Source organism: Stegodyphus dumicola, chromosome 3 (assembly GCF_044657685.1).
Source record: "Stegodyphus dumicola isolate Sdum_Otavi_A_Nest chromosome 3, ASM4465768v1".
Classification (NCBI taxonomy): Eukaryota; Metazoa; Arthropoda; class Arachnida; order Araneae; family Eresidae; genus Stegodyphus; species Stegodyphus dumicola.
In genome coordinates this window covers 15,954,407-15,967,725 of record NC_140770.1, presented here as the reverse complement: position 1 = coordinate 15,967,725, position 13,319 = coordinate 15,954,407, and the positions used below count along the sequence as shown (strand labels likewise).

The window sequence follows — 13,319 nt, the reverse complement described above, 5'->3', positions numbered from 1 at the left end:
GCGTATAATTTAGTATTATTCCGTACAAGGAAGTCATGTGGTGTACACATCATTTTTTTTTTTTTTTTTTTTTTTTTTTAAATTTCCTTACCGCTTACCATTATGGTGTAATAGGAAGCACGTGCGACTTGTAGTCGGAAGCTCCGAAGTTGAAATCCCCAAGAGAGCATTGCATATTTTTCATATTTCTTGCCTTGATAAACGTAGTGACTCTAAACCTGTGTTATTACAATTTGGAATCAATTATGTAAGCCTTCTGGTACACTGTGGCACGATTTGTAGATCTGTGAAGCTTCAAGAAAGCTTTCATATTACGTATTCTATTCTGATGTACCCGTTATGAGGTCAACGGGGGGTAATGTGTAAACGGGTCAAGTGGAGGCGGACATCAGCGACTTGACCTTATTCCCGTTAGTTGGCTGCGTTACAATTAGCATCCTCTTCTTTTATCAGACTTGGCCATCTTCTGTCTGCAACCATCATTCTTTGTATTTGCATTTAATAGAAATAAAGAAGCTTATGTAGGCGCGAAATAGCATTAGCAAGCGTTGTGCTAGGGCTGTTGTTTTAAAAACATTTCCAGGTGAAACATGTAAATATTTTGGAGTTATTTAAAGAAATTTCACTTGAAAGACTCAACAATTCTTCATTTCCTGAAAGAAAAAGAATATATATATATATATATATATATATATATATTTCATAGTCAAGAATACACTTAAAGTTCTAACTGTATGTTCTTTTCATTTTTAACGGCGACGGTCTCTTATTTGAAAGTTACGTGGAATTAAATCCACAGCCCCGTAGTCAAGTTGTTTTTCCCGCTTTTTCTACACTTACAGTTATAGAATGTTCTGGAGAATTTTAAAGCGAACTGGAATGGCTGACGAGGCTGACGTCATTTCTTGGAAGCTCCGCCTTTCCGGAGGCCATAAAAGGACTCGCAAAGGAATATCGGGGTCTTTTCTTTAATGTCACAATGCAGTAAACTTCATACAAAGAGTTATTAGTAATTCTTTTTTATTTACTCCGGAGGTATGATTTTTTGTAACTGCTATTTCTCCTGACCAATAATAAATAGATCCTTGTTTTTTAAACTTATCGTCTGATAATTTAAGCTACGACTACATCTATGATTCTTCACCAATCTATTTATTCCGGACAAAAGCTGGTACATCACATATATATATATATATATATCCTTAAAGTCTAATTTTTTATTAATTAGTTTCTTGTTATTTTTTACATTTTTATGTCCTTGTACGAAGTAAAAGAAATATTGTAATCGAGAAAAATTTCCGATATCATATTTCAAAGAAAATACCCACTTTGATCGCTATCGAACGCAATTTAACTATACTTTGCCTGACACCCGTACGTAAGGAAAGAATAAAAGACTAAATTCCCCAAAAGAATTAAAAAACTGATTTAAAATGGCTTGAGAAGAGATGTTTTTCGTGCCGTCTGTGCGTATGTATGTATTTATCTCGCATAACTCAAAAACGAAAAGCCTCAGAACCTGGAAATTTTGTATATAGGACTGCTATAACATGTAATTGTGCACCTCCTATTTTGGTTGCAATCCGCCACACGAAAAGTATATTATATATGCGCTGTGTTACTCAGCTCAATGAGCTGTTTTTTTTTTTAAATTTTTATTTATTTATTTTTATTCTTATATGTTGGTAATTTGTGCCCCCCCTTTTTTTTTCCGTTAAAAAATGATTGAATTATGTTATTTTTATCTTGCGGTTAAGGTTTTTATGCCTTTAGTTAATCTGCATGCAATAGCTGTACAATTATCAACAATTTAAAAGTTGTTTAGGGGCGTGTAAGCCTAATTTTTTTTTTACCATAGCAGCCATAATTGTTTACATTTGAAACTTAGCCGAACAGTGAGTGAATTGAGTCTTTCTGCACCTTCAGTGTCTTTTTGCCGAGTGGGACCAAATGAAACTTTTAGTATTGTGCACCGAAAAATCTGTCTTTTTGCCCGCTGGTGGAATTGCTTGTTTTTGCGTAGAAACTGTAATTTTATTTGTAAAAGTTTTAAAAATCGTTTGAACTGTGTCTGGTGTTTAATTTTTTTTCTATATCTTTCAATTTTTAATGAAGATATTTTGAGTTTTAATGTATTTTTGCATTGCCGCGAAGTGAGAATTGAATTAATTGAATGAGAACTATATCTCTAATAAAATTCGAGGAAATAAGTTTAAATAAAATGCAGGAAAAAATGCGTATAATTTAATATTCCGTACAAGGAAGTCATGTGGTGTACAACACGTCAGAGTTTTTCTTCAGGTAAATATTAGATACATCCCTGATAATGATAAAAATACTAAATAAATACCATATAGAATAATACCAAGAAATCAAGCCAATCCACAAACATTACCAATACGTAACATCCAATAAAGTATCATACTTTATACATCGTTACATTCTTGAAAACGGCAAATGCTACAATATCAAAATAACATAATCTATCATTAACTATATTTTATGTATCATAGCCCAAATCCAACATTCTTAGTATTGTTACGAAATGTACAGGCGCAGTAAGATGGCTTCCCCGCAGAGCAGTTTTAGGGTTGCCATAAAATGACAAAGGAAGACAGGGTTGCCACGCTTGGCGAGAAATCGCCCATTTGGCGACATTGTCGCGTCTGTGCCGCGTAACAGTATTTATTAAAAATTCTATATAAAAATTATTATACATTTAGAATAGAATTTTTTTTCCCCGCAGAACAATGCTTGTGCTCATTTTGCAGTATTTTTAAAGTATAGTTCTTCTGCACAGCGGTCTTTTTAAACATCATAAGACTGAGTTTTCTCCAACTCAAGGTCAACGATAGATTATGAAACTAAGATTGAAATTCTTTTGGAATTTTTTGTGCATATTATTTTTGTAGCTTCAAATTATTCTTGTAAATCTCATAAAAATTTCGTTACACAGTTCCTAAGGTCACTCTAGATGTCAATAAATAACTTTCCATAAAAATGAGACGTAGTGTCAGGTGTACAATGTTTTTTAAATGACAAGTGCACTTAAAATATACGAAATTAAATTATTCATTTTGAAGCTTCTGTTGCAATGTTTTTTATACTTCAGTTTGTAATACCACTGCGCCATTGCCGTGAGAGTGAAAATTTTAATTTGTAACTCTGAAATAACGCAATAGACTCTACAGTATATCTACGAAGTCAGCTAAAATCGAAATGCTTTTCCAAAATATTTTATGCCAGAAAATAATTATTACCTATATTTATTTGTCTTCTTTTATATACTTATTAGCCAGTTCTTCTTATTAGTTTAAAGAGGCTGTTTTGCACTGTCACTACACTATAATAAACTCTGGAACAATGGACTGTATTACATTACACTTTTATTCTCATCAATTTACATCGTTCATGGCCACTCGAAGCCACGAATTCTCTCATACGCTTTTAGCTCACGAACTCTAAGAGTTCGAAGCGCATGCGCAGATGCTAGTAATTAGATGCTCGCGCAGGCGCAACAGAGGCATAAACCCAGAAGGGCTATTAGTCTCGAAACTGTATTTTCTGTCGAATCGCTAAAAGCGTTGACCCACTTTTCAAATTGTTGCCGACAAATATTATCGCCCTGTGTTATACACTGGTGTGCAAACATTAAGGACGAAGTCGAAAAATTAGCATATCAGCTGAACGAAGAGGCAGAGCGGACAGAAAGACCAATCAGGAGATTAAGTAAGGTGATGTACGGTAGCACATGCGCAGATATGCAGGTAAACGTAATGGGGGAGTGTCTGAGTAGTATAAAGCATGTTGTCGGTGTAAGATCAGTATTTCTGGCAAAGAGATTGCACGCCGTATAGCAGTTAAAATCACACCGAGTTGCTGCCTCAGCGAGAAATGGCGAATAATCAATCTGTTAGACGACATCTGGATGCTTTCACCCGAGGTCGAATCATTGGGAAGTTGGAGGAAGGCTGCAGTGTGACAAGTGTGGCTGCAGAGTTCGGAATTGCTCACAGCATCGTTTCACGACTTTGGAGACATTTTCAAACTACAGGAACAGCTATCCGGGGGTTTAGTAGTGGTCGTCCACGAGGAACCGCACCCGCAGATGACCGGTATATTGCCTTACAGGCCAGAAGAAACAGGCGGCAGACAGCGGGAGAAATCGCTAGACACATGACACAGGCGACTTGACGACCGATATCGCGTTTTACCGTGGCCAGAAGACTGCACGGTGGTGGTCTGTTTGCACGACGCCCTGTACGGTGTGTACCTCTAACGCTTGCCCATCGGAGAAGGCGTTCTCTGTGGTGTCGGGAACACCGGAATTCGTTCTCTCCAATTGGATGGGGACGAGTTCTCTTTACAGATGAGAGCAGATTCAGTTTGAGTAGCGATTCTCATCGCATACTCATCTGGAGAGAGCGGGGAAGCCGCAATCATCCCTCGAACATCATTGAAAGGGACAGGTATGGAGGTGGCGGTGTTCTCGTTTGGGGAGGCATCATGCTTGGTAGTCGTACAGACCTTCACATCTTCGACGCAGGTTCAGTCAACGGGACCCGTTATTGTAACGAGATTCTTCTTCCATATGTGCGTCTTTTTAGAGGCGCTATGGGTCCGCAGTTCCTTTTCATGGACGACAATGCACCATATCATCGCACAGTAGCTGCCGAACAGCTCTTAGAGAGTGAGGATATTGAACGTATGGACTGGCCGGCACGATCTCCGGATCTCAATCCCATCGAGCATGTATGGGATTTTCTAGGCAGACGCTTGGCAGCTCGTACCTTACCACCAGTAACGATTCCGGAGCTTCGATTGGCGCTGCAAGACGAATGGGCAGCAATGCCTCAACAACTCATTGACACCCTCATTCTCAGCATGGGCAGACGCTGTGAAACCTGCCTAGCAGTCAGGGGAGATCATATCCCCTATTAAAGACTGCATGTTTCTTGCTGGACACCCATCACAGGGATGTTTCGGCCTTCAATCGCATTGCGCTCCATGCTACTTTTTCAATAAAGCTTCTTTATATACCTCTGATTTCTCTTTTAGTAAGTGTTGCGTACATTACTCATGTCCTTACGTATTGGGGATCTTACGGTGTTAAATGTGTTAATTTGGAAAGCTTTTGTACAAAGTTATATTGAAAAAACCGTCTCGTCCTTAATTTTTGCACACCAGTGTATTTAAAGAAATTAAATAATGAATTTTGTGTATTTGTATACAAAATAATGAAGTATGGATGAAGAATCTGCATGTGTATATATATGTTTTTCGCATTGTGAAAAAACAACATCGTGGACCGCTGATGCCAAACAAGCAGCAACACTACTACACAGACATTCTAAGTGTTCTTTAGAGGCACCAAATTCTTAATAACGTAGTCCTCCATCCGAATATATGTGCCTAAAAGCCCGAGTTTCGAATTTGTTCTATTATCTATTTCATATTCGTAAAATGTTAATGACTTTTTTATTAAAAAACTCAAGGATTTCAAAGCGAGCAGTGGCTACACTGTACGGAATGAAAACATTTTTATCTACAGCGCGCGAGAACGTGTATCGAAAATTCTAAAGCTATGCTGTTTTTAAATATTTTAAGCCCAAATGTTCTCGACGGGGCTGTCGAAACATGTATGTGTGTGTAAATGAGAAAAAAAAAAAAAAAAAAGCGCCCCATTGTACGTAATATAAAATCTGAAAGCTTTCAGATTTTTTTTAAAATACTTTCTCATATACGTTTCTTGAAAATTTAAATGCTTTCTTTTTTGTCCTTACAGATCGTCTCTATTTCGCCACCCTTCAGGATAAGAAGCGGCCGAAAATTTCAGTGACTCATCATTATTTCAGCATCGATGAGGAACTCGTTTACGAGAGGTGAGATTTTACCTTTTGCATATTTTCTTGTTCTAGAGATTGGTCTATTCGTTGATTATAACAAAACACCGGAAATATCGGCTCTTAAATATGCCTTCGTGGAGAAATTTCCTAGCAAAATTGGCCAAGCGGCGCAAACAACAGCGTAAACAGCATCTTTGTCCCATACAACCGTTGATATTTGCTGAAGTTTTATATGATTCGGGTCTAACTTGTAACTATTTAGAAACCGGTACTTTACGCGTGCTATATCTCACGTAAAGTTTTGCGAGGTGCCGGCCGTCGTACTGACTGACCAATTTTAAACTTCCATTTTTTAAATTATTTTCAAGGAGCATTTTTCATGAAAAATGCGCCGTTTCCATAAATGTAATTCCAAATATTTAGCATAATAGAAACATAGCAAGAAAACGCCTCGTGTTTTTTTTTCCAAACGCGGGGCGTTTTCGAAGCCTAATGTGAATGCAAATGGTAACGTTTAACTGAAGTCAGATATGACATCGCATACACTCTTTTGCAAAAACATCGAAGCAACAAGAAGGACTTTTGCGATCGTGATGAAATTTGGTATGCAAAAACATCTTGATCGAACAAGCAAATGATCGAAGTTTCAAGGCAAACGAAAAGGAATTGCGATCATAGCGTACATTTCTAGTGCACAATTCGCAAAGTATAAAACCAGTAAGAGAGGCGGAAAATTTATCTTTTTAATTTGCTGCCATTTTAATTCCGTAAAGAAGCAACTAAAGATGCCATTACGACAATATTCGAAGACCTTACAGACAACTAAACGACTTTGAAGTGCTCGTATTGTAGGGTTGCGTGAAGCTGGGTGGTTATACCAGGCCGATACCTGCAGCGTACAGACACTGCTGTGGAAAGATGTTGGCAGCAGTGGTTGCTACAAGGAAACTGCCGACGAAATGAAGGCTCTGGAAGGCCAAGGAGCACAAATGCGAGGCGATATAGGATGATTGTTCGCCAGGCCTGAACCGTCCTAACGATATCATTGCCGATTATTCAACGCGCTACAGCCACATCTATACCTCCCGTGGTACCGTCCACCATCTCACGTTGCTTGTCTGAGGCGGGGTTACGCTCACAGAGATCTTTAAGACCCCACAGCATCGACGAAGTCATCTGGAGAGGTGTCACAGCCGATCATCATGGCTGCCATCAGACTGGTATCGTATAGTGTTCAGCGATGAATCCCGCTTCGCTCTTGAAGCAGTTGACCAGTGTGTTAAGAGTCTGCAGAAGACGGGGCCAGCGGTCCCAATCAGCCTTTGTTTTACAAAGGCATACAGCCATAACCCCTGGTGTGATGGTGTGGGGCGCTATTTCTCATGACAGCAGGTTATCTTTAGTCATAATCCGTACATCTTTAACAGCTGAGCGATATGTTGATACCATCCTGCGGCCGTTTGCATTACCCTTCATGGCTCGTCATCCTGGGGCTATTTTCCAGCAAGACAATGCCAAGCCACCTACCGCTCGCATATCTCTGGACTGTCTCCGTGCGGTTGATACTTTTCCCTGGCCACCAGACCTTTCATCAATCGAGCATGTCCAGGTCACCAGACCTTTCGGGGGACATGGTAGTCCGCCAGATTCGGGCACCACAAAATACCGCATATCTGGAGCGACACCTGATGAATGCCTGGCAGAATGTGTCGCAGGATGACATTAGGAAACTCTACACCACTCCTTGCCTCGAGGAATTCATACATGCATTGTCGCCAGGGGCGGCTCGACCAACTACTAATTTGAACACTCAATATGGGTGATTGTGAGCCGTGAATAGGTACTATGACCTTGATTTTTTAATCATTTTGTTATCTGTGTATGAGCTATACACATATCCAATTTCATCCAAAAAAAAGTTCTTTCATGGTGCTTCGATGTTTTTACAAAAGAGTGTATTTCGCTGTATTTGGTTGATTTCCCTTCCCTCAATACCATTGTTGGTAAAGAAATGAAGGGTCAGAAATTTTGAGCCAAATTCCATTGGCCTGTGCTATCTCGCTCAGCAACGTAGTCTGTTTATACGATTCAACGAAGTTCAGTTTACACGAACTCTCACTGTATTTCGTTGATTTCCCTTCCCTCAAAGCGAGCAATACTCTGGGCCGCTGATGCCGAACAAGCAGCAACAGTACTACACTGACAGCCTAAGTGTTCTTTTCGTCCTCAACAAAAGAGGCCATAGGAGCCCTCATATCGAAGCCCTTAAAGAGATCATTATCACATCCTCAGAGAATATCCCGCTCAAACTGCCCTGAATGAAAGGTAACTCAGGATCTAAGCGCAATGAACGAGCGGATGAGTTAGTCAAAGAAGGCCCGATTAAAGTAACTATAGACTTCCACCTCCCAATCACAACAGGTTTCACAGAAAGGAGGGTCAAATACGCATGCGGATTAGACGGCTACCAAGCAGGAGCACTTCACTACATCATGGACTGCCCACTCACCCAAGATCTGAGACAGAGACACTTTCCCAGCAACTTCAGGAACCTAATTCTTACCTCACTCTTCAATCAATACTATACTAAAAGGCGAATCCTAGCGATTAACTCAAAGATTCGAGCCGAAAAGTGATGTAACAGGCGGAAAGCTGGCAAAGGCACAGACGTAGGCCGCGCCTTACCTGTTATGTTAAAAACTTGTAAAACGTTCCCAACATTAGGTTTAGACTTAAATATAGAGGCCCCCTTTTTGATGAAAATACAGAGGCTGTTCACACATTTTTTAGACGATGTATATTGTATTCACAAAACTAAATTACATAAAATTCTTGTGTTTTAAATGTTCTATTTGACATCCCTTATTCTGAACTATCTTTCGACACCGCAATTTCCAGGATAATAATGCCTTTTGAAGTGGCAGAAGAGGTATTCTATCCCATTCCTCCCGAACAGCTTTCCAGAGTCCTGTTAGGGTTTGGAGACAACGTTTGAATAATGCAGTTTTTAAAAGTCCGAAAGTATAAAAATCCGTAGGTGAAACATCGGGAGATTTAGTAGGGATATCAGTGAAGGGTATGGCATTGATACCAGTTTTTTGTTCCATTTCTTTTAGGAAATTTACAGTGGATTTTGATGTGTGACTGCTAGCTTTGTCCTGATGGGGTCTCACAGATGGATGGCACTGTGGGTAAAGCGATGGTATTTCATTCAGAAAAATGGGCGATAAAATATGTTCCTGATAGTATTTGGAGTTAATCTTGACATTTTTTTTTTTTTTTTTTTTTTTTTTTTTTTTTTTTTTTTTTTTTTGCACTCTCTTTATTTTTAACATGCCATTATAAGAAAAACCAGCAACAATCATGAATCCCTTAGAAAACTTTCTTTCGATTCTTTGAACCATGTACTTAAATTTTTTCTCCCCTTTTATGATAATAAATGGCTCTTTTTTTTGTTACAATCATTTAAATACACCCATGCTTCATCTATTGTGACAATTGTTTTCCATTTTTCTTTGGATAAGTGTTTCTCATATAGAATTCTGCAGCGTGTCCTGCGTTGAGCGATATGCTTTGGAAGAAGGCGATGCACATTGCGTTTTTCGCTTTCTTAAGATTTAAATCAACGTTTATCATTTGTTTACAGTGGACACCGAGCATTTTAATGATTTTGCAACTGTCCTTTGACTAGGGGGATTTTCTTTTAGCATTAAACAACGTACCTTTGCAATAGTGGGAGATGTCCGTTTTTTCCTTCGATATTTTTTGGAATTTTTGTCCCACTTGAGGCTCCGATTTGACATTTTTTGCCTTGCTTGTTGATGATATTACCTATCGACGCTTCAGATATCACAAAACCGTGACTCTCACATCGTTTTTGGATAACGGGGTATGCATATTTCTCTTCGGAAAGAGCGTCAATGTAGCCTTCCAACCACTGCTTTGTTAAATTCGCCATTTTGAATAAGAACAAAACTTTCAAGCCGCAGACGATAATTTTGACTTTTAAAAACATAGTACAATTGCAATTACGTCTTTTGCAGCGAACGAATTTTTATTACCGCTTACCAAAATCGTCTAAAAATGTGCGAACAGCCTCTGTAACTTTGTATTCTTGACTTTTAATTAAAGGACAATGGTCCAAATAAGACGATTTGTTGGCCTAACTGACAAATCTTTCAGTCAGAGTAAAAAAGAGAAAGAAGGAAATGATACGTCTCCGAACCGCCATTGTTCTGATTTTTCTGAGCTACCACTTCCTTTCCCTTATACCTTTGTTGATAGAGAACTGAAGGGTCGGAAATTTTGAGCCAAATTCCATTTACCGATACTGTCTCATTCAACAATTAGTCTGCTTATACGACTCAAGTTCTAGTCATACGACTTATGACAGGTATGCCAGACAGTGACCGTTCTCGAAGGATACCACCAAAAAAATAACATGGAGTGAATCCTTTCGCCGGAAAGAGAATGCCTTCTGAACTGCCACTTTTCAACCCTGTTATGCACTCAGTCATTGTTGAATTCTGTTTGGAAACCAAACCAACGAAAATGGTGACGTCATCTCAACCAAATGAGTTTCGTCTGAGGTCTGGCCTAGAAGTTTTAGACTTTGTAAGCATTATGTTCATTTTATTAACAGTTAAATTTTGAGTTAAACTTCCTTTCCTATCGCTTCTTAATTTCAACTTACCACTTCCGGTCAGAACGTAGTTTTAGAATCATATCTGAATGCTAATGAGGAAGAGCGGTATTTAACCGCGAAGTGCTACTGTCTTAGTGAGAGAGATACCAGATATTCTGACTGCACGCTTCCACCTTTTTAGGCTATTATTACGCTCGGCCGTACTTTAGGCCTTTGATAGCTTCGCAGTCAATTAGCGTCAAGGGGCCAACTCTGTTAGAATTTTGATACCTTTCGGCTATATCTCTTTATTTAAGATTAGTTTAGTTTAATTCTTAAGTTCAAGCCCAAGTGTCGGATTTATTGTACTTCTCCAAGACGGAGTTTTGTTAAACTTTAGTTGGAATAGTAAAGGGTTATTTCACCCTTCTTACTTGTTGTTTTCTATCTCACGAACTACTAGTTCTTAAGGTTCTTCACTTTCAACTGTAACTTAGAAATACACAGTGGAGAATCCTACAACTTATTACAACCTTTTAATATTAATATGTTGTCTAACGTCCAATATAGCTGGAACGTATTATGTTGTTTGAGTTTTAAATGTACTTTGGTAACACCTTTACAAGCAAGACAAAAATAAATATTCTTAATGGTATTCTAAAACAACTAAATTGCGCCGTTCCGATGCAATACTTAGGACATTAGTGGAATTGTTCTGTTATTCGCTTTAAACCTTCATCAAATTATCATATTATGATAGATGCCGAAAAAATTAGTCATAAATTCAGAGGTAGAAACAGATAAGTTAATATGGAATACAAACATAAAAATCAAAATATGTTATCATATAAGGCATCTCGTGTACAGCTTACATCTTACATGCCAATAAGAGCGGAATTAAATCTGATACGTGTACTTTTAAAAAATTATTTGACGAAAAAAAAAGATGTTATGTTTTATAATTCCAAATGTCAATCTGCTGATTGTTATTTTATAGGAGATGGTTTCTTGAATTGAAAGAGGCCCTTACAGTAAGAGTCTGAAGCTAGCATTTGTTTCGCTACTGCAATATGCACGAAAACAGTTTAAATTTATTGTAACATTTCGCTTGTGGTCAGCCCTGGAGCGTGAATTTTACTTTCATCTCCGATCTGTAAATGCTTAACTTTTTGAAGGGTAGCAAAAAGCAATTAACGTTTTCAGCATAACTCTTGTTTTATTTACTGTATCAGGTGTTACAATGAAATTATTTGCCACAATTACACATATTTTGTCCAACACGCGTGAAAACAATGACCACTTCTGGTGGTTGCTGTCTGTAACCACCGCCCACAGAACACATCCCTACAAATCAGCCTCAATGGTACTCATGGAACAGTTTTTCTTTTTCAAGCAGAGTGCAACTTTGCATGTCCTGCATTCCCACACTGTTCTTACAGGCTTTTTCTTGGTGCTGCAGAGTGTACATCGTCGTGATGTTGTCTTCGATGGCTGACGCTTATTTTCTTGAAGACGGATTACTGCATCAACTACTGCTTATGTTTCTTGATTGGAATAACTGGTTTTTTCCCCTCAATCCGAGTGCAACTTTGCAAGTGCTGCATTCCCACATTGTTCTTACAGGCTTTTTCTTGGTGCTGCAGAGTGCACATCGTCGTGATGTTATCTTCGATGGCTGATGCTTATTTTCTTGAAGATGAATTGCTGGATCAACTACTGGCTTATATTTCTTGATTGAAATAACTGATTTTTTTTCTCAATCAGAGTGCAACTTTGCAAGTGCTGCATTCCCACACTGTTCTCACAGGCATTTTCTTGGTGCTGCAGAATGCACATCGTCGTGATGTTGTCTTCCATGGCTGATGCTTATTTTCTTGAAGACCAATTGCTGCATAAACGACTGGCTTATGCTTTTTGATTGGAATAACTGGTTTTTTCCCCCTCAATCAGAGTGCAACTTTTCAAGTGCTGCATTCCCACACTGTTTTTACAGGCATTTTCTTGTTGCTGCAGAGTGCACATCGTCTTGATGTTGTCTTCGATGGCTGATGCTTATTTTCTTGAAGACGAATTGCTGCATAGACTACTGGCTTATGTTTCCTGATTGGAGAGTGTACATCGTCGTGATGTTGTCTTCGATGGCTGATGCTTATTTTCTTTAAGACGAATTGCTGCATAAACTACTGGCTTATGTTTCTTAATTGGAATAACTGGTTTTTTTCCTAAGAGTACAATTTTGCAAGTGCTGCATTCCCACACTGTTCTTACAGGCTTTTTCTTGGTGCTGCAGAGTGCACATCGTCATGATGTTGTCTTCGATGGCTGATGCTTATTTTCTTGAAGACGAATTGCTGCATAGACTACTGGCTTATGTTTCTTGATTGGAATAACTGTTTTTCTTTTCCCTAAATCAGAGTGCAACTTTGCAAGTGCTGCATTCCCACACTGTTCTTACAGGCTTTTTCTTGGTGCTGCAGAATTCACATCGTCATGATGTTGTCTTCGATGGCTGATGCTTATTTTCTGGAAGACGAATTGCTGCATAGACTACTGGCTTATGTTTCTTGATTGGAATAACTGTTTTTCTTTTGCCTCAATTAGAGTGCAACTTTGCAAGTGTTGCATTCCCAAACTGTTCTTACAGGCTTTTTCTTGGTGCTGCAGAATTCACATCGTCATGATGTTGTCTTCGATGGCTGATGCTTATTTTCTGGAAGACGAATTGATGCATAGACTACTGGCTTATGTTTCTTGATGGGAATAACTGTTTTTCTTTTGCCTCAATCAGAGTGCAACTTTGCAAGTTCTGCATTTCCACACTGTTCCTACAGGCTTTTTTTTGGTGCTGC

The 13,319-nt window shown here is 38.7% G+C and overlaps 1 protein-coding gene across 2 annotated transcripts in view; it reads left to right on the top strand.

Moving 5' to 3' along the window:
- Window positions 1–13,319, top strand: part of LOC118190868 (dual specificity protein phosphatase CDC14C-like) — a 405,013-nt gene that overhangs the window by 103,487 nt on the left and 288,207 nt on the right. For both annotated transcript variants that reach the window (XM_085812594.1, XM_085812595.1), the window contains exon 2: window positions 5,786–5,882. In XM_085812594.1, the coding sequence (XP_085668720.1) occupies window positions 5,786–5,882 (97 nt within the window). The remainder of the gene's footprint in view (window positions 1–5,785; window positions 5,883–13,319) is intronic.